This window comes from Porites lutea, chromosome 5 (genome assembly GCF_958299795.1).
Source record: "Porites lutea chromosome 5, jaPorLute2.1, whole genome shotgun sequence".
NCBI lineage: Eukaryota > Metazoa > Cnidaria > Anthozoa > Scleractinia > Poritidae > Porites > Porites lutea.
In genome coordinates, this window is record NC_133205.1 from 21,085,247 (window position 1) to 21,105,246 (window position 20,000).

The 20,000-nt window shown below is 39.9% G+C and overlaps 1 protein-coding gene across 1 annotated transcript; it reads left to right on the top strand.

The window, feature by feature from the left end:
* Nucleotides 1-12,994: 12,994 nt before the first annotated feature.
* LOC140937762 (uncharacterized) lies at nucleotides 12,995-15,509 on the top strand. The gene has a single exon (XM_073387328.1). The coding sequence runs from the start codon at nucleotides 13,026-13,028 to the stop codon at nucleotides 15,102-15,104; it is 2,079 nt and encodes a 692-aa protein (XP_073243429.1). The 5' UTR covers nucleotides 12,995-13,025; the 3' UTR covers nucleotides 15,105-15,509.
* The last annotated feature ends 4,491 nt before the right edge of the window (nucleotides 15,510-20,000 follow it).

Genomic DNA, 20,000 nt, shown 5'->3' on the forward strand with positions numbered 1-20,000 from the left:
TCACAACTGACTCAACCAAGGTCCAATCAGAATTTTGCATATTCTGACGACAGGCTTGCTTGAACAAAAAGAAAAATTAAAAGAAAAGCGACCGGACTATAGAATGATTTAGGGTCATAACAGGTGAAAAAATCATGCCATGGTTTTATTATTGATAGTGGCACTGACATGGAAAGTTTAGAACACGAATTTAAAAATCTTGATGTGCGTCGACCAAACCAAGGGGAGGACGAATCAAAATCATCAGAATCTTCTAATGAAAATGCACCGGCTGCTGCCGAGTCCCTGTTGCCTTTAGATCACTTCATAAAAGACCTGGATGAACGAAAAGGAAAGCTACCGTGTTGTAAAGAAGTGACTGACATTCAGACCAGTGTTGAAAATTTTCTTAAAGCTCTTCTTTTGGAAATAGAGAATGACCTTCCTTTCTTCAAAACAACACTTATAAACAGTGGAAGCCTCTACGAGGGAACGAAAGTCGGAAAACCCGACGAGTTCGACTATTTTGTTCAGTTAGATAACTTCTCTCAACCCGAAGATATTCGTTTTGAGGAGTTAGCACATAGTGTAGTCACAGTGATTCCAAGCGAATCAGCTTTCGAAAAGCTTTTAAAGGTGAATCGTAGCCTTTGTTCTTTTGACTGGAAAGAAAAGATAAAGACGCCGTTTTTCGGAGCATTGCACCGTAAGTTGGCCATGGGGTTTGAAGCATTCGATCTGCAAGTCCTTTCAGAAACAACGCGTAGACATGGCCCTGCTTATACTTTACACCTCAAATGGACTGGAGGGAAACTATACAAAGGATTAAACATCGCTGTTGATTTGGTTTTAGCAGTGAAGATTAACTCTCATTCTTCAACTATGGAAGTAGACTTTGAATCTCAAGCAGGAAGCGTTGTGTCGTCTTTGTTAGATACTTTACCATACTACTTCGCAGTGAGCGGATACAAGGAATACCCAGTTTCATCATCATCAAACTTGTTCTCTGAATCAACAATCAGCCTGAGAGAATCTCATTGCCTTTTACGTTGTTCTCAGTCATGTCTTGAACAGTCACTGTTTCGTGACCATTTTGGTCCTGATGGGGGACCAAGTGTTTCTCTCAGGGTGCTCAAGGTATTGCTTGACATGACTCGTACATTTGATCAGTGTGGGTTTTGCATTTCATACCAATGCAGCTTTAATAAAGAAAAATCCATTTGCCAGAACGTACGGACATTTATAAATGTTGATAAAGAAATTAATAATTCTGACAGGCATACAAAAACGCACAATTTGTGTGGTGTTCCAGAACCATATGAGGACAGTTCCAAATCGTATATTTCATCATACACCCTCAAAACTCTTGCTTTGTTTGAATGGAGTAAAAACCCAGAGGAAAAACAGTGGACTGGGAGCAACCTCACTCAACGTATTGTGAACATATTTACTGTTCTTCTTGATTTGTTAAAGCAGAATGAAGGGATAAGAAGCTCTTGGTATGAAGACTATAATGTTCTGCCAGCTGATGGTGAATCAGATATTCTCTTGTCTGATGCCATCAACAGAGTGACCATCATTCTTAAATGTATATCATCCGTAAGAAATGCCAGCAAATATTGCTTCAAGAATTGTGTTCAAACTCTTAAAGATTTTGTGAAGTTAGCACGCCGTAAGACGAAATTGACAAGATTCTTGCACAGTTCACTGGAAGGTATTTTTGGTGATAAGATTAGAGAGGTTCTGGAAGAATCCGTTGGCAAGACAAAAAAGAAAGGAAGTCCTCCTATTCCAAAAGGTCCTAGGTGGAAACCGTATTCCGCAAAGATTGATTTTGACTTTTTTTCGGACCACTCCGTTTTCTGTGGTATCTACATTCGAGCTCTTCTTGAAAAATTAGCACCGGAGGAGGATTTTCAAATTCTTAGTTCTCACTTTCAAAGCAAGGACGACAGGATATTTGTGTCAGGTACTAATAGTTTTGCAAAGGAAGAAGCTGAGGAGATTGTTAAGAATTCAAGGCATCTCTTTGAGGAAATTGCACGTAACAGAATGAACGATCTTGAAACTTTCTTACCAGATTACAGTCTCTGGTCACGGGATTTTAAGAATGACGAGGTAGCAAACTTGTTGAAGTTGCTGTGGAAAAACTTTGAAAAAGAGCTTGAAATCTTGCAAAATAAACTCAAAACTGAAAAAGTATCGACAAAGCCTGACACTGGCGTGGAAACTTGAGATACGTCTCTGTCTGGCTTCAGGAAAAAGTACATTTTTAGAAGCTCAGCTGTTGGTGGATATAGCTATCTAACTTGCTGCCATACAGGAGTGGTCATGAGGCAAAAATTGAAATCATTGCACTGTTTGATTGTTCTTCTCCTTCTATATGATAGCTGTAATGACTGAAAAGGGCAGGGGAGGGGAGAGAAAGGGGAATGGTTCACTGGCCATTTTCTACCACACTTGTAAGGAACTGGGCCACACCAAGGTCTGTCTGGTAACATAGAAGTAAAGACAATATGGGGACCACAGAAATAACATACACTGTTTGTATAGGATATCTTTTTTAAAATTAGACGGATCTATAAAGAAATAAAGCTTTTGTGATCAGAGGAGGATTTTGGAAAAATGCCTACATTATACGCCTTCCCGCTAACCCAACATTTTGCCCTGACTGAGAAGTTAGTGACAAGGTTGGTCTCTCTGAATAGTTGTAGGGGAAAGAGACAAACAAATATGAAGTACGGACAGGACAAAAAAATTTGCGTACAGAAATATCTGTCGTAAAATTAAAATTGTTAAATTAGGTGATTGAAATTATAATGCGAGTTCAGGGGTTTCGTTGTAAGAGGGACTCTGGACGCAACGTCTGGTTGTTTGACATGTGACGTATTTTTAAAGTGTGAGAATCGTTTCTTTTTTCTTTTTTTTTTCTATGTACTAAGAACTAAAGAACAAACAAATGCAAACCGATAATTATAATTACCAAATCAAATATTTCATTTTTTGTGAGCATTTTTTAATGTCTTAAAAGACCTCCCCTGATAACCAATTTAGATCCAGAGAACGCAAAAAATTGCATTTAAAGACTCCAACTATTAAAATTCCCCAGGGAGCATGCCCTCGGACCACCCTAGAAGTTTGTGACTCCGACATCCCCTGCAGCACGAGCGGTTAAGTCCGCCAGCTGAACCTCTGCATCCAGTACTTCTAAAATACTACCGAGCGGAACCCTGTGAGTTAGACATAAATTACAAGCTATGTGCCTTACTTAATTTTAGCTGATTGATGATTTCTGTGATTTGAAAATAGTTATCAGTTTCAGTTAAACAAAATTTAAAAAAAATTATCCTCAATCTTTTTTCCAGAGGTAAATTTCGGATTTACATGAAGGGGTAAAAATATTCAATATCTTTGGTCCACTGAACTCTCTTTGAGGCAAATACACGAAACAGAATGAACGATCTTAAAACTTTACCAGATTACTGTCTCTGGCTACAGGATTTTAAACCTGATGAGGTAGGAAACTTGTTGAAGTTACTGTGCAAGAACGCTGAAACTGTAAAAGAAAAAGAAAGACTGGTAATGGTGTGTAAATGAATTGAGATTCTAGGAAAGCTGCCCACTCACCCCCTCCCCTAAACAAAACACTTTAAGCAACAAGACGCTATGGGAGCGTATTAATGGTTGTGGATTAATTGTAAATGTAGAGGAATAGTAGGAAATGATAGTTTTCCAGATATCCTTCCATACAAATACCCTTACTTTCCTTCTTTTGTGTAACAGATAGGCTTTGGTAGATTGTGCTCGAAAAAAAAGCATATTATGCTTTTAGCAGTGCTCATGTTTTTTAGAAATTATGCCAAAATTAGGCTACTTTCTGAAAATTATGCTCTCTGTCACCAAAATTATGCTACTTAGATTTTACACTGATTTTAAGGAAAATAAAGATCATCAGTAGCTTAACTCTATGAATTTTGACTTTAATAAACATTCATATAGTCCACCTTCCAGTCTTACAGTCTTTAGCATTGCAAATACGCATATGCGCTCTTACACTCTCGCTTTTTTGCCACTTCTAACTTCTCTTTGCCTGCGGCATGTTTTTTGGAAGCCAAGTGGTTTTTGAGAATGCTCTTTTTAGAGCTCAATATCTCCTTACACCCATTGTAAAACGGTTTTCCACCACGAAGACACAAATTTTCCCCTGGGAATGCTTTGATTCGATCACGAGGACTCATGTTCTTTGGATCTGAGTTACCTCTTTCCTTGCACTTTCCGGTATTACTTTTAGGAACACGTTCTCTAGAGATTAAAGCTCTCGGTAGGGCACTGGAAGTGATGGAAGTGGTGGAAGTGGATGTACTCGAGGACGACGCTATCTCTGATCTGAGGCCTGAGGGGCCGAGCCGCCGAGCCATAAGCATGGTAGCCTGAGTCTCGGTCTTACGCACAGGGTCACCTCTGCCGCCTGCCGGACCATATTTGACCATGGGCCTTAGCACAGACCTCAATATTTTCCAAAAACAATACAGAAATAAAATACAAACTGAATTATTCTAGAGCTATGATGGGTTTTTTTGTTTTCAACGCATAAAAGCTCGGATTATGCTAGCAGTGCTAAACTGAAATAAAAGCTTAAAATAATGCTCGTTTTCCTGAATTATGCTTAAAATTATGCTAGCACAATCTACCAAAGCCTAGTAACAGACGTCATTAACTTCTTCACCGGAAGTCTGCTAGGTGCATGACCGCGTGGCTGTAACCAAATTCGATTATAATTTCTGTCATAAATAAACTGGAAAGTGTATTAAAAAGCATATTTAGCATTATTTCGGCCGCTGGATTTCGAAAAAAACACAAATACGGCAGTACAGTTCCCGTGAAAATTATAATAGGCTTACCTCGGGCCGTAGCACAGAACTGAAACTTTGATCTATCAGCGGGGAATTTAACCGGCAAACAAATAAATTTGGTACTTCCACGGTGTAAAACGAATTCCAAGCTAGATTTCAGGGAGTAAAGGCAAGGTTTCGACGGTAAAAAGCTAAACTGAAATTACCTCGCGCTTCGCCGAGTAATAATTGCCTAGTCAGTAATAAACGTTGGCCTAAGGGAGGGGTAGGTGGGAGGTACCCCAGAATGAGAATCTTCTTATACTCACCTTAATGCATTGATCGTTGAATTAAAGGGAAATTGCCTTCAAGGCAGATGCAGCCACATCACCAAGCTTCGACATATTGTCCAAAACGGAAGCAGATCTCAAGATCCTCCAAACAAATCCGCATGAAACTCTAAAAGTGTCGAGAGTATTGACTCAGTGTCGAGTTTTAAATCTATAATTGATCGATCATGATATCCTTTATGAAAAATTCGAGGCCTTCAATGCATTTCGATGTCGTTTCCGAGACGAAGTTGCTCGGACCACGTGACCCGAAACGCTTACAACACTGCAGTCGACTCCCGCTAACGCGAACCCTTCATAAATCGAACCTCTCGCGAACTCGAAGTAAATTTTGTTTCCCTTCAGATCAATCATTGATATAAAATTTTTCCCTTGATAACTTGGATCATGTTTCAAGCGCGTAACAACTGAAAAAAAAGCATTAAACTGTAGTCTCAAACATTTTTTGTCAGTCCAATTCAGATGTACAATGGTTAGCGCTGTGCTGTAAAGAATGCAAAATACTTGTATTCATCCCCCACCAGTTCCCTTATGGTTCAGTCAATTCCAAACGTGCTCATCCTCTCCCGGGCATTTGTCGGGCATCTGTCATTTTGTTTTAGAAAAGCTGCAATAATGCCCCACAGTGGGGCCGGACGTTCATACAAAAACTCACGGTGGGCCTTAAAATTTGGGTGCAAGCCCCACCCCGGAACAACACCAAAAGTGTGTTTTCCAGTAAATAAGCTGCAAATACCATATTTATGGGAAATCTCTAATAATCTGATCAAAACGTGTGAAGCGCCCTACGCAAATCGCCCTCAGTCAACAAGATCAGTGAGTCAGTGACAGAACTGTAAACTAGAATTTTAATAATAACTTTCTTATTTTCGAAGACCTTTAAAGTGCTACTACGATCAAATTTGGGAAGTTGTTTTTGATTACATATTTCGAAAATATATGTAAAAGTGACTTAACCTGCCAACTTTGGAGTCCAAATATGATCTGGAAGTGTGTTTATTTGCACGGCAATTTTCGTAAATGTGTTGCCGCCATTACTCGATTCAAAAAATGACCGGGAGTAGTATTTGAAGGAGTTGGGGCGAGATGTGACGTAGAAACATCAACGCGGCAAAACAAAGCACACAAACGTGGCTAATTTCGCATGCAGGGTGAGATGTTTTTGGAAGGTTTTTGAGGTTCTTTTTTGACGAAAGTATGCCTGGTCGCCGTTGTGTTGTTCAAGACTGTGGAAACGTAAAGAACGATGAGTTGGGAATTTCGATTCATAATTCTCCTGCTTCGGGCAGCGTTATGTTAAAGTGGAAAAGTTTCGTGTCCATGCACCGGAAGAATTTCAACCCAGTGGGAAAATTTGCTGTTTGCTCGGAGCATTTTACAAGGGATTGTTTTACGCTTGCATTTCCAATGAAAGGCATGAAAAGGAATGTGAAGAAGGGGACGTTTCCAACCATTTGAAAAAAATCTTCTGCAACACTATCAAAGCGGAGTCGACGATCGGTGAGTGGAATTACATATTTAATTTCCTCATTTACCTGTGACATAATTTTTTCTGGCATCGTTTTTCATGATATTCGTTCAATGGATGCTATGACTATTTGGACTTTCCATATTCATACATGTGTTTTCATACTTTTCTGCTTTCTTCTCATAGTTAAAGTAAAACGGGCATTTGCGCAATAATAGGTATTTCCACAGAGTTGACGTGAAGTCAATTTCCAGGGATCAATTTCCAGACATTAATTTCCACTCAAGCGTAAAATTTAGAAAAAGTGAAGCTACAAAGAAATCTGGCTCTCTATTTTTTGAGAGATTATTTTTGTGGTACTTTGAGATTTGACAGTACTCCAAACTTCCCTCCAAAAAATTTTACAACTACTTTAAGTATTACACGCGAGTCTTTTCTATGAAAGACCAAAAATGGAGTTAGTCTGATTTATGCATTCTATAAGCTCAGTTACTGTTTGCTGTTTTTTCGTTTTCGTTTGTATTTTATTTCTGTGTTCACTGTCTGTCAAATAGAAAATGCTGTTCAGTTTCACTGCTCGAATATGTATCAAACCGATCGGTTTTTTTCTTAATTTATTTTGTTGTCTTGGCAGCTTGTAAAGGAAATCTTGGAACAATACGACCAAAATATACAAAATGAGACAAATTCTGAGGTGGAGGATGAAGACGTTGAGGTGGAAATAGCAGAAGGTGATCAGGCGGACGATGAAGACGTTGAGGTGGAAATAGCAGAAGGTGATCAGGCGGACGATGAAGATGTTGAGGTGGAAGTTGCAGAAGGTGATCAGGCGAACGATGAAGATGTTGAGGTAGAAGTTGCAGAAGGTGATCAGGCGAACGATAAAGACGTTGAGGTGGAAGGCGGAGGTTCAAGAGGATGTTGAGCTGGAGATTGATCAAGTAGAGGTAGGTACAGTGTTATTAAAAAGAACACTTTTGACGTGAGCTTTCAATTAGAAAATAATTGTGAAAGCTTATTTTTCTTTTCTTTTCTTTTTTTCTTTTCCTTTTTTAGACAAATGAACAATGTGCAACATGCAATACCCTCAAAAGTGAAATAAGTCAATTGAAAGGAAAAGTAACTAGACTGAACAGAAAACTGACCAACAACCAGGATCATTGGGTGAAAACATTCCAACAAATTCATGGACAAAATAGGCTGCTGATGGTTGATACAGGTAAGACTGCTTACCTGTTACAATAATATTAGGTAGTGGTTTTGAAAAAAAGTGACAACATTGTGAATAGTCTTTCTCTCAAAATTGATGCTGCTGTTCGAGTTCTGTCACTTGTGCCTCTTCCCAAACCCTTAGATTGAATTTGAGTTCGCCGTTGACTGTTCCATATAATAGAAGGACAAGGGAGGAATCCTTGTTTTGAAAGGGTTCCAGCGCCGGAGCGATTTTTCCCCCCAAAATCGCATCGCTCCGCTTTCAAACTTCGCAGCATAAAGGTCAAAAGATTCACGATTCTTCTCGTACCTTCCAATCGAAAATCCATCCAAACGGCCCGGAGCTAGCCCTCGAAGAAAATCAAAATCCCACAGTATTCCAGCGACTGGAATGCGTAGCAAGATTCATACGTGCCAGCCACAAACCGTCCCGCTGATTGCCTGATTGGATGTCGTTAAACAACAAATGCTTACCAAGTCTTCTTCATCAGTCCTTCTATTATAGGGAACAGTCAACGGCGAACTCAAATTCATTCAAAATCGCTCAAAAAACCGCTTTTGAGGCAAAAGGACGACTATACACCACAGGTAAGGTAATTCAACGTTTATTTATCATTGATTTATATACATAGTTAGCGATATATCGCTATAGGTGAAGCAAACGGTAAATCCAGTACATTTGCTATAAAATAACAATCGGCTACACAAACAGATTGTGTGGGCCCCCTGTGATAACTACAGTCAATCGATATGTATGTCATGACCTCTCAGTGTGAAACATGCGGCTAAAATAACATTTGCTCAGTATAAATGCAGAACCTTCCAGAGCATAATCTACCCAGCAGATAAACTTTATTGGAATAAGCAACATTTTGGCATGAGGTAAAACCACCCTCTTTTATTGCTAAGTTACATCGGCGAATGTCATCGTTCGATAAATTGGCTAAATCTTTCGCTGGGTAGCCCAACAATTCCATCTCCTGCAACTGGTCTTCGATAATACTTTTCAGTGGCGAAATTAAATGACGAGAATCGCCGCATTACCATTCAGCTCGTAGTTCTTCGCGCTTACAAACAGTTGGTAAATTAAACTCTTGCCGTATCCGGTCCGCAAAACCGCCAGAACATCTCTGTCGGCTAAAAGAGCCCTTACTGCTGATTCTTGCTCTGGTTTTAAAACAGTTTCTCTACCACTAGATAAATTCACATCTCTCAAAGCACTCTCTACGACATCCACGTCTACCGCTGCCATCTCGACTGTTTGTTGATTTGTGAAACACGCATTTCAATATGTTACTCATTACGGCTCAGCCAATCAGGAATTTGCGGACGTCAGCGTCCGCAGATATGAACAAAAGGGGGTTTTTGGAGCAGGCGTCCCCTCCCCCTCTCCCCAATCCCCCTCCCCTTTTTCCCTTCCTCCCTATCCCCTACCCCCTACCCATTTCGACGCCTGCTACGCAGGCTATCACTGAATTTACACAGTGATCTACATGAAGAAAAGGTCTCGAAATATATATTGTGCAAATTTAGGTATACATGTAGGGGGATTGGCTCATTTAAGCTTTTTAGTTTTTAGTGTGGTGATATTTACAACAAGTGCAACCACGCTCGGCCGCGATTAGCTCTGTGCGAGTTATGACGCTGAACAATCGTACAGATCGTAGGACGTGGCCATAAAAATTAATAAAAAATCCCCCTTTACTTTGGTATAAACAAAATAACATCTACGAAATATTTCATGGAAAGTACATGGTATTTAACCATTAATAGATGAGGCAGAAATCTATGGTCGGCCATTTGTTTCAAAATTATGACACGATATACGTGCGGTTTTTTCCCACGTATACTTGCAATCATTCCTGCTACACGATATACGTGCGTTTTTTTGTCACGTATACTTGCGTTTTATTCCCAAGTATATGACCATTTTCTTACAAACGCGCATATATATGCGCACAAAAAAACCCATATATATGCGTTACAAACAAGCATGTGGTATATGCGGTCGCAGAATGTCGTCGTATAAGAGGCACCGAATTATACCGTCAGCAAAAAACCCCTTCATGTACGATGAAGCTGAAAAGTAACTTCAGTTTGATTTAAGCATGGCTGCAATGCCCGCGTTAATTTCGAGCAAGATTTCGTCCTTATTCATTGCCCTCACAGTAATGGTCCGACAAAGGATTTGTTGGAATCCTTGGATTGTCTCTTGAGAGACTGTGTACGCTATTTCACAAATGCTGACCGAAACAACGATTGATTCAGTTAGAAATTAGCGTCCGACAGGCAAAACACGACTCATAAGCTCTTGATGTAATGTGAAACATGACCTTGAGACTTTTCTTCTTTTCTCTCTCGCACGCGAATTATCACCTTTTCGCCTCCACGAACACGTTCTGCGCCTCCTAGTCTCGAAGCTTTTTATTATTTCCCTGGTATTCTCACTGACTTTAATAGCCTTCTACCTGCCTCTCTTTCCTTAGTGCTCCTCCACTTTAATTGTGATTTTCATGGTTAACTAACTCGTTCTCGTTCAACTTGCATAAAATGTCCCTCAGGTATCAATTTGCTATTAGTTCTCAAGCACCGATTATTTGGAAGGATAGTTTATTTATAACTTCAGTTTGGCGTTTTTTTGCGGCCAATGGCAAATCAGTATTTTTGATTATAGCAGCTAGTTTCGCTCTCTGCACCATAGTAGCAACCGACGAGGAACTGCATTCTTGCAGAATTCATAACATTCGCATAGACACAACAGTAAATTCCTACGAAGGAACAACAAGACATCGCGCTTTTGTTTAAGGACTCACTTCTGATCTCAAAAAAAAATTAAATCGGACTGCATCAGGCTAGCAGCGGTGAGAATGATCTTGACTCACGCAAAGCATAATTCTCCATACTTGGCCGGTAGCTTTAGTTTAAGCTACCGACCGTGTACAACTCAAATCTGAAGATCTCAGTCACTCTCCGTGAAAACTCAAAATCCTTGAAACAACACTTATGAGCAGGGCCCAGCGTCATACTGACATAGCAGCCCGGGAGGGGCGAGGGGGGGACTCAACAAATTCTTATTCAGCGGAGGCCCACCCCTTAACCTTTTATATACCATTTTTCACGATTTCGTATACCTTCTATTGACAAATGGTACTCCTTTCACATATCTTGCTTGGAACTTTGTATCCCTTTTAACTGCTGGAAACCTGCACTGTCATAAAATAGGAATCAGTCACAAATGTAGAACGCTTTCTCGACGGGTAAGGGGTTGGACCTCGGGGTGGAGCCTCCCGGTACAAATATTTGTTAAGTACCTCTCCGGGATTTCGAGCGGAGCCTCCCCGTATAGGCCATCATAGGGAGTACCCTCTCCCCTGGCATAGCAAGAAATAATCACATTCCCGGATAAAGAAACTTACATGCATGCATGTAGTTATTACTCAGATCCAGGATTTACGAAGAAAACCATAGAAACTAAAATCTTTATTTAGGGCTACGTAATATTAAATTAAAGCTTTAGGCTTAAACAGAGGTCAAAGAAAATTAAAATACTTTACAACTGCATGTCAACTCCTAGCAGGAACAGCTAAAGAACCATAAACCACAGGAGATGATTACTCAGTATGCATGTAATTCTCTGTGGTGCTAGTAACTTTAACTTTAACTTTATTATTCCATCGTTCATATAGTGCAAACTCAGTAAAGCCAAAGCCGGGGGCTTATACTACCTGTGGTCAAAATGACAGAAATTATTTTATGTAGAAATGAAGCCACTGAAGGCGTAATTTCAAAACTAAAACAAGATACAAAACTTAAATTAAGTAATGCAAGCAGTCCTATAGCAGAGGTAAAACTAGAAGTACTAGTGACAAATAAACTAACAATAAACTATGATGATCCTGCGCTAATTCAATCCAGGCTTAAAAAGTAAAGTTTTAGTTTCTATTGAAAGTCAGTTGTGGTGGTAAGGCTGTTACGGACAGTCAAGGGGATATCAGTGGGATATCCTTGGCTAAATAATCAGGGCTTGAGAACTAATAGCAAATTGATTCCTGAGGGACATTTTATGCAAGTTGAACGAGAACGAGTTAGGTAACCATGAAAATCACAATTAAAGTGGAGGAGCACTAAGGAAAGAGAGGCAGGTAGAAGGCTATTAAAGTCAGTAAGAATACCAGGGAAAAAATAAAAAGCTTCGAGACTAGGAGGCGCAGAACGTGTTCGTGGAGGCGAAAAGGTGATAATTCGCGTGCGAGAGAGAAAAGAAGAAAAGTCTCAAGGTCATGTTTCACATTACATCAAGAGCTTATGAGTTGTGTTTTGCCTGTCGGACGCTAATTTCTAACTGAAACGATCGTTGTTTCGGTCAGCATTTGTGAAATAGCGTACACAGTCTCTCAAGAGACAATCCACGGATTCCAACAAATCCGTTGTCGGGGAGCCAGCAAGCACCACTACTGCGAGGGTAATGAATAAGAACCAAATCTTGCTCGAAATTAACGCGGGCATTGCAGCCATGCTTGATTCAAACTAAGTTACTCTTCAGTTCCATCGTACATGAAGGGGATTTTTGCTGACGGTATAATTCGGTGCGTCTTATATGAGTACTTTCTGCGACCGCATATACCACATGCTTGTTTGTAACGCATATATGGGGTTTTTTGTGCGCATATATATGCGCGTTTGTAAGAAAATGGTCATATACTTGGGAATAAAACGCAAGTATACGTGACAAAAAACGCACATATATCGTGTAGCAGGAATGATTGCAAGTATACGTGGGAAAAAACCGCACGTATATCGTGTCATAATTTTGGAACAAATGGCTGACCATAAAGTTAGTACTATATATTTCGAGACCATTCAGTCAATTTCACAGTCGACCTTTCGCAAGAAGGAGTGTTTATCGATAGATTTCATCGCATTGATCCCACAAAAACTTACAATCAACGCACCAACATTAGTCACCTCCGCTTTTCATAAAATCACGGCAAAATGCGATATTCTCTGTCCAAAGACACCGCTTTTAAACGGAGAAACAGCTCCACGCCATACATTTCTTTGTAGCGACTTGCAATGTTTGCTCCGTGGCGATCCCATAATCCTGTGTGCATAACTAAGTCTCCGATTACTGGTTCCCTTTGTACTTTGTAGGAGCAACGCAGCGCCTCAGTCAATATCGAAGACATGCATAGCTTACAAAAGGAATTAAGAGAACTTAATGTGTGTCCGCCGACAAGAAGAAAGAATGAGTCGAACACTCCAGAAACTTCTGATAGAAATACAGCTGCCACGACGTCCCCGTCGCTTTTAGATCACTTCATACGAGACCTGGATGAACGAAAAGGCAAGCTATCTTGTTGTCAAGAGGTCACTGAAATTCAGACCAGTGTTGAAAGGTTTCTTAAAACTCTTCTTGAGAAAGTAGAGAAAGACCACCCATTCTACAAAACAACACTTATTAAAAGTGGAAGCTTCTACGAAGGAACGAAAGTCGGAAAACCCGACGAGTTCGACTATTTTGTTCAGTTGGATAAATTCTCTCAACCCGAAGATATTCGTTTTGAGGAGTTAGCACATAGTGTAGTTACAGTGATTCCAAGCGAATCAGCTTTCGAAAAGCTTTTAAAGGTGAATCCTAGCCTTTGTTCTTTTGACTGGAGAGAAACGATAAAGAGGCCGTTTTTCGAAGCATTGCACAGTAAGTTGGCCATGGGGTTTGAAGCGTTCAATCTGCAAGCCCTTTCAGACACAACGCGTAGACATGGCCCTGCTTATACTTTACACCTCAAATGGACTGGAGGGAAACTATACAAAGGATTAAACATCGCTGTTGATTTGGTTTTATCAGTGAAGATTAACTCTCATTCTTCAACTATGGAAGTAGATCTTGAATCTCAAGCCGGAAGCGTTGTGTCGTCTTTGTTACATACTTTACCATACTACTTCGCAATAAACGGATACAAGGAACGCACATCTTCAGTACCAAACTTATTCAAAGAGGCGCAAAAACGTAGAGAAGAAGGTTTAGGCTTACCAATATCAATAACCTATCAATCTGATTGCCTTTTACGTATTTCTCAGTCTTGCCTCGAACAGTCACTGTTCCGTGACCATTTTGGTTCTGATGGTGGACCAAGTGTCTGTCTCAGGGTGCTCAAGGTGTTGCGTGACATGACTCGCAAATTTGATCAGCATGGCCATCTGCATGCTGGCCTGTTCTCTGGTAAATGCCATCTATGCCAACCCATGGACACCTTTGATAAAAGTAAATCTGTTGACCAGAATGTACGGGAATTTATTAACAATGACGAGGAAATTAATTCTAAGGGGCATGAGAAAGTTATCTCTTTGTTTAGTGATACAGAACCAGCCGAATTTATTTCATCATACACCCTCAAATCTCTTGTTTTGTTTGAATGGAGTGAAAACCCAGAAGACGAGCAGTGGACTGGGAGCAACCTCACCCAACGTATCGTGAACATATTTACTGTTCTTCTTGATTTCTTAAAGCAAAATGAAGGGATAAGAAGCTTTTGGTATAAAGACTACCATGTTCTCTCCGTGACTAGGGAATATCGTGATGTTCTCCTGTTTGATGCCATCAACAGGGTGGCCATCATTTTGAAAAGTTTATCATCCTTACGAACTGCCAGCCAATATTGTTTTGAGGGTTGTGTTCAATCTCTTACAAGTTTACTGACGTTAGCTCGCCGTAAGACGACATTGGCAAGATTCTTGCACAGTGCACTTCGAGATATTTTTTGTGATAAGATTAGAGAGGTTCTGAAGGAATCCGTTTGTAACACGGAAAAGAAAGAAGGTCCTCCTATTCCAACAGGACTTGTATGGATGATGATGACAGTAATGCGTGTTGATGTAGGTTCCATTTTCTGTGGTATCTACATTCAAGCTCTTCTTGAAAAATTAGCGCCAGGGGAGGAATTTCAATTTTTTAGTTCTTACTTCAAAAGAAAGAACTACACGGTATTTACTAGTAATTCAGTCATTGGTGATAAGTTTACTCGGGAAGAAGCTGAGGAGATTGTTAAGAATGCAAGAGATATTTTTGAGGAAAATGGACTTAAAAGAATGACTGACGATCTTGACTTACCAGACTATAGCCTCTGGTCACGGGACTTCAAATATGATGAGGTAGCAAGCTTGCTAAAGTTGCTACGCGAGAACTTTGAAAAAGACATTGAACTCATGAGGAATAAAATCAAAGCTTTAAAGGAATCAAGAAAGACTGGCAATGGCGAGTAAAATTCTGGGGAAGCTGCAGCCTCCCCTCCCATAAACACTAAATACACTTTACACTAAAAAGGCCTACTTAGCCTACTTAGTGAGAAGATAGTGATAAACGTTGGCCTTGGGAAGGGGTAGGTGGTTTCTGCAGAACCTTCATGCACTTACTTTGATGGATTGAATTGAAGGGGGATTGCCTTCAAAGCAAATGCAGCCACATCACTAAAATTCGGAATATCGTCGAAAACGGAAGCAGATCACAAGATCTTCCAAACAAATCAATATCAAACTCTGAAAGTGCTAAGAGTACTAGTCTGAAATCTACAACTGACAATGATGTCCTTTATGAAGAGATCGAGGCCTTCATGAAATCACAACGGGACTCAAACAACAAAACTAATAGTCAGATTTCAGCAAACTTAATGCAAATAACTATAAGGGAGTACACTATTTGCGGGAAAGATCTTAAACAACAATGTTGAATCACCACAGAGAAATTTCTAACATTTGAAAATCGCATACAGGTGATTAAAGCTGAAATCAGAGACTAGCTAGAAAAGTGGGTAAGGCAAATTTTTAGGGGGGGGGGGGGTGGCAGGGAGGATGGAGGAACGATGCCAACATTCAGCTGATATTGACCAAGTTGACAAGTTTGGTCAGTAAAGGATTTATTATATGGAAAAAATTTTTTTTCTTGTGGGACAAATCGAGAATCCTGAGCGGGCAAGGTAAGCCCATCTTGTCTGCACAGTTATAACCAATCGGGGCACAGGATTTGTTCCACATTACCCCCTCGCGGAGCCTGCAGTCCTAAGCGTAATCACATAAGAGTTTGCGTGAGAAGTAAAACTTACAACAACAATTTAGCGTAATTACACTGATAGGCCAGTGGTCTTATACACTAATTTTACTGTTTAAATGGTGATGAAACTCCGTAGCGTGACGACGATAAACTGCGATGGCAGGAAGTGTGTCACTTGATCATGTGCTGAAATAACCACGTAATGGTGCGGTCCAAGGTGCGGTCTCCAAGCAATCGCGGCGCATGCTCAACAAATTCCGTCTCGAACCATGGTTCCATGGCACATTCTCGTCCCCAGAACCAAGTAATAGACCTATTCGGTTAACTCAATGTTGTACCCAATTCAAATCTCCCGGGGTTAAGATTCTTTGTGTATTGCATTTGCATTATAATGTGGCATTCGCTTTTAAATGATATGGAAATTCCTGAAACAAAACGTTTTATTCCCAAAGGGTTTGAATTGGGTACAACATTGAGTTAGCGGAATTGGTCTATTTGTATCGGACGAGGCTCTGGGGACAAGAATGCCCATGGTGAGGTCTCTTTTCCCCTCGCCCGCCGAATACTATGTAAGAAAAATACATTGATGACTTTTACCAGTTTACCAGTTTTAGTTCATTTATTGTTCTGCAATTTATGTTTCTTTACAAACTCTTTTATTACACTTATACTACCAATGGTTATGGAGAATAAATCAAAATACTTACATTTAATTATGCATAGAGGGAGTCTATCAGGCCAATTCCGATACATGTATATTAAAATTCATACTTGGCTGCGAGGTTTGGGGGAATAAAGGTGATGTTACACGGGACGATTCGCAACGACGATTTTTAGAGCAACACAGCGTTGCAACATTGTTGCGACATTGTTTCGAATGGTTACAACATTGTTCCAACATTGCAACGCTGTATTGCGCTAAAAATCGTCGCTGCGAATCGTCCCGTGTAACGTCACCTTAAAACAAAAGAAATCATCTTGAGGCTCAATAATGAATAATTCATTTCTTTTGTTTTATTCCTCCGATCCTCGGAGCCAAGTATGAATTTTAATACATCGAAAATGGTCTATTTACGAAATTGATCTGCTAGATTTGCTTCAGAGGCCTTAACTAAATGAAATGTAAATTTCAGAAGTATTTGTCGCCTCAAGCCAAAAATCAGTGAAATGCTTAGCGACTATTAACGTTTTTGAAATCAGCAATTGGACTGATGACAAAGTGCTTTCGGAAAAGTTTTAGCCGAATTAATGCATAATTGTTTTTTTATATAGCAAAATTGTCGGACTTAGTAATCATTGTATTTCATAAGTACGTCTTTATGTATTAATCAACTGCAAACTCTAGTGGCAACGACACGTCACGCTATCAACCGGCTCAAAACTCGTGATCTACGACGGTCCAATTAGAATTTTACATAATATGATGACAGGCTTGATTGAATAAAAAGAAAAGCTGCCATATCGTGAAGAATGATTCAGCGTAATCATAAGTTGTTAAGTTTTCCTTGCGACTGAGCAAGGTGTAAGTCGGCAAAAGGCATGGTTTGATTTTTTTTCGCCTTTTTTTGGATGGTGGTGGTGAGTTGCGTAGTAAAGAAGAACATGAATTAAGAAAACTGGATGCAAGTCGCAGAACCGATCGAAAAGGGAGTATGCGTCAAACACTCCGGAACGCTTCTGATAACTGATTATACAGCTGTCGAGTCGGCCTTATTCGACTTATTCACTTCTGATAGTCCGCACTTCAAACGAGATCTGGATAAACGTAAAGGCAATGCCTTGTCGTTAAGAAGCCATGCACCTGACATCAGTGCACACCAGTGACTCTTCTTTAGTTAGGAAGAAGAGAAAGACCTTCCTTCCTTTCTTTCTTCACTGAAAATATCACTTATTGCATAACAGAATACTAGAAGCTTCTTTACCAGGAGTCGACCCGCACTGAATCCGAGGCGTAACGTATATCAGATGAGTGTGACTGCTTTGCAAGATGATTTTCAAAGGCTTCAAGTAAGTCGGTCGATAGAGAATGGGGCAATCGAATCGGAGCTTCCTAATGAAAGCACCGCACCTGCTACCGAGTCCCTGTCGCGTTTAGATCTCTTTATACGAGACCTGGATGAACGAAAAGGCAAGCTACCTTGTTGTCAAGAAGTCACTGACATTCAGACCAGTGTTGAAAAGTTCGTTAAAGTTCTTCTTTTGGGAGTAGAAAAAAAGCTTCCTTTCTACAAAACAACCCTTGTAAATAGTGGGAGCTTTTATGAAGGAACAAAAGTCGGAAAACCCGACGAGTTCGACTATTTTGTTCAGTTGCATAACTTCTCTTGACCTTAAGACATTCTTTATGAGGAATTAGCACATTGTATGGTGATAGTCATACCGAGCGAAGCTGCTTTTAAAAAATTTCGAAAATTCAGTCCTGACGGTTTCCATGATTTTAAATGGAAAAGAGAAGTGAAGTCGCCTTTTGTTGAAGCATTTTCTTGTTTCTTAGTCACAGGGTTTAAGGCGTTTGGTTTGAAAATATTATCCGACATGTTGAACAGGCATGGGCCTGCTTACACTTTGGAACTCGAGTGGAATGGAGGGGAGATTTACAAAGGTTTGAAAATCAAAATTGATCTGTCTTTGACAGTGAAAATTAATTCTCATTCTTCGACAATGACAGTAGATTTTGAATCTGGAGCTGGTAAAGTCGTGAAATCATTATTACATACTATGCCATATTACTTTGCCCTAAGTGGATATAGAATGTATAGACTTTCACCGTCGAAGTTTTTCAAAGAACATAAACCTGGAGTTCCCGAGGATTTTATCATGATAGAAAAACGTGGTAAATTTCCGCCATTGGTAATAACATGCCAGCCGAATGACTGCTGCTTACGTTGTTCTCAGTCATGTCTTGAACAGTCACTTTTCCGTGACCATTTTGGTCCTGATGGTGGACAAAGTGTTTGTCTCAGGGTGCTGAAGGTATTGCGTTACATGACTCTTCCATATGACGAGGATACGTATTTCCGTAACCTGAACCCATTCAAATACAACTTCGATAAAAGAGAGAGAGAATGTATTGACAAGTATGTAAGTAAATTTTTTGATGACGATGAAATGCCGGTCTCTGACTCAAACATAGATCTAAATGAATACAGTAGTACCAAATGGATTTCGTCCTACACCCTTAAAACTCTTGTTTTGTTTGAGTGGAGTAAACACCCAGTGGACGAGCAGTGGACTGGGAGCAACCTCACTCAACGTCTTGTGAACATACTCCATAATCTTCTCAGTGCTTTAAAAAAAATAAAGGGATAAGAAGCTTCTGGTATGAAGACTATAATGTTCTTCCTAGAGAGGCGGAAGCCTTCCTTCCAGGAGCCATAAACAGGGTATTATTCGCAACTGTATATCATCTTTGGGAAATGCTAGCACCTACTGTTTTGAGAACTGTGTTCAGACTTTCACTAATATTCTAACGATGGCTCGTCAGAAAAGTAAATTGGCAGATTTCTTGCACACTGCACTGCGAAAGATTTTTTGGGATAAAGTTAGAGAGGTTCTGGAAGAATCTGTTCGTAAGAAAAAGAAAGAAACCCTTGATATGATTGAATGGGTGGATTTTGTTAACGACCCTGATGTATTAAGTGACATCTACCTTCAAGCTCTACTTGATAAAATAGCACCAGAAGAAGATTTAATTCTTACTTGTTACTATGAATGCAAGAAAGAAAAGATATTTACGTGGGGCACTGATAGTTTTACACAGGAAGAAGCTGAGGAGATTGTGAAGAATGCAAGAGAAATCTTTGAGGAAATTGCGCATAAAAGAATGAGCCATCTTGACAATTTACCAGACTACAGTCTCTGGTCACAGGATTTTACACCTGATGAAGTAACAAACATGTTGAAGTTTTTGTGTGAGAACTTTGAAAAAGACCTTGAAATCTTGCGGAAGAAACTCAAAACTGAAAAAGAATCAAGAAAGCCTGGCACTGGCTTGCAAACGTGACACGTTTATAAAGATAACGGCACGATTCTGGACAACTGGCTATATACCTTATACGCCTCCCCGAATCCCAGGCTATTGCCCAACATTTGCCCTTAAGAGAAATTAGTGA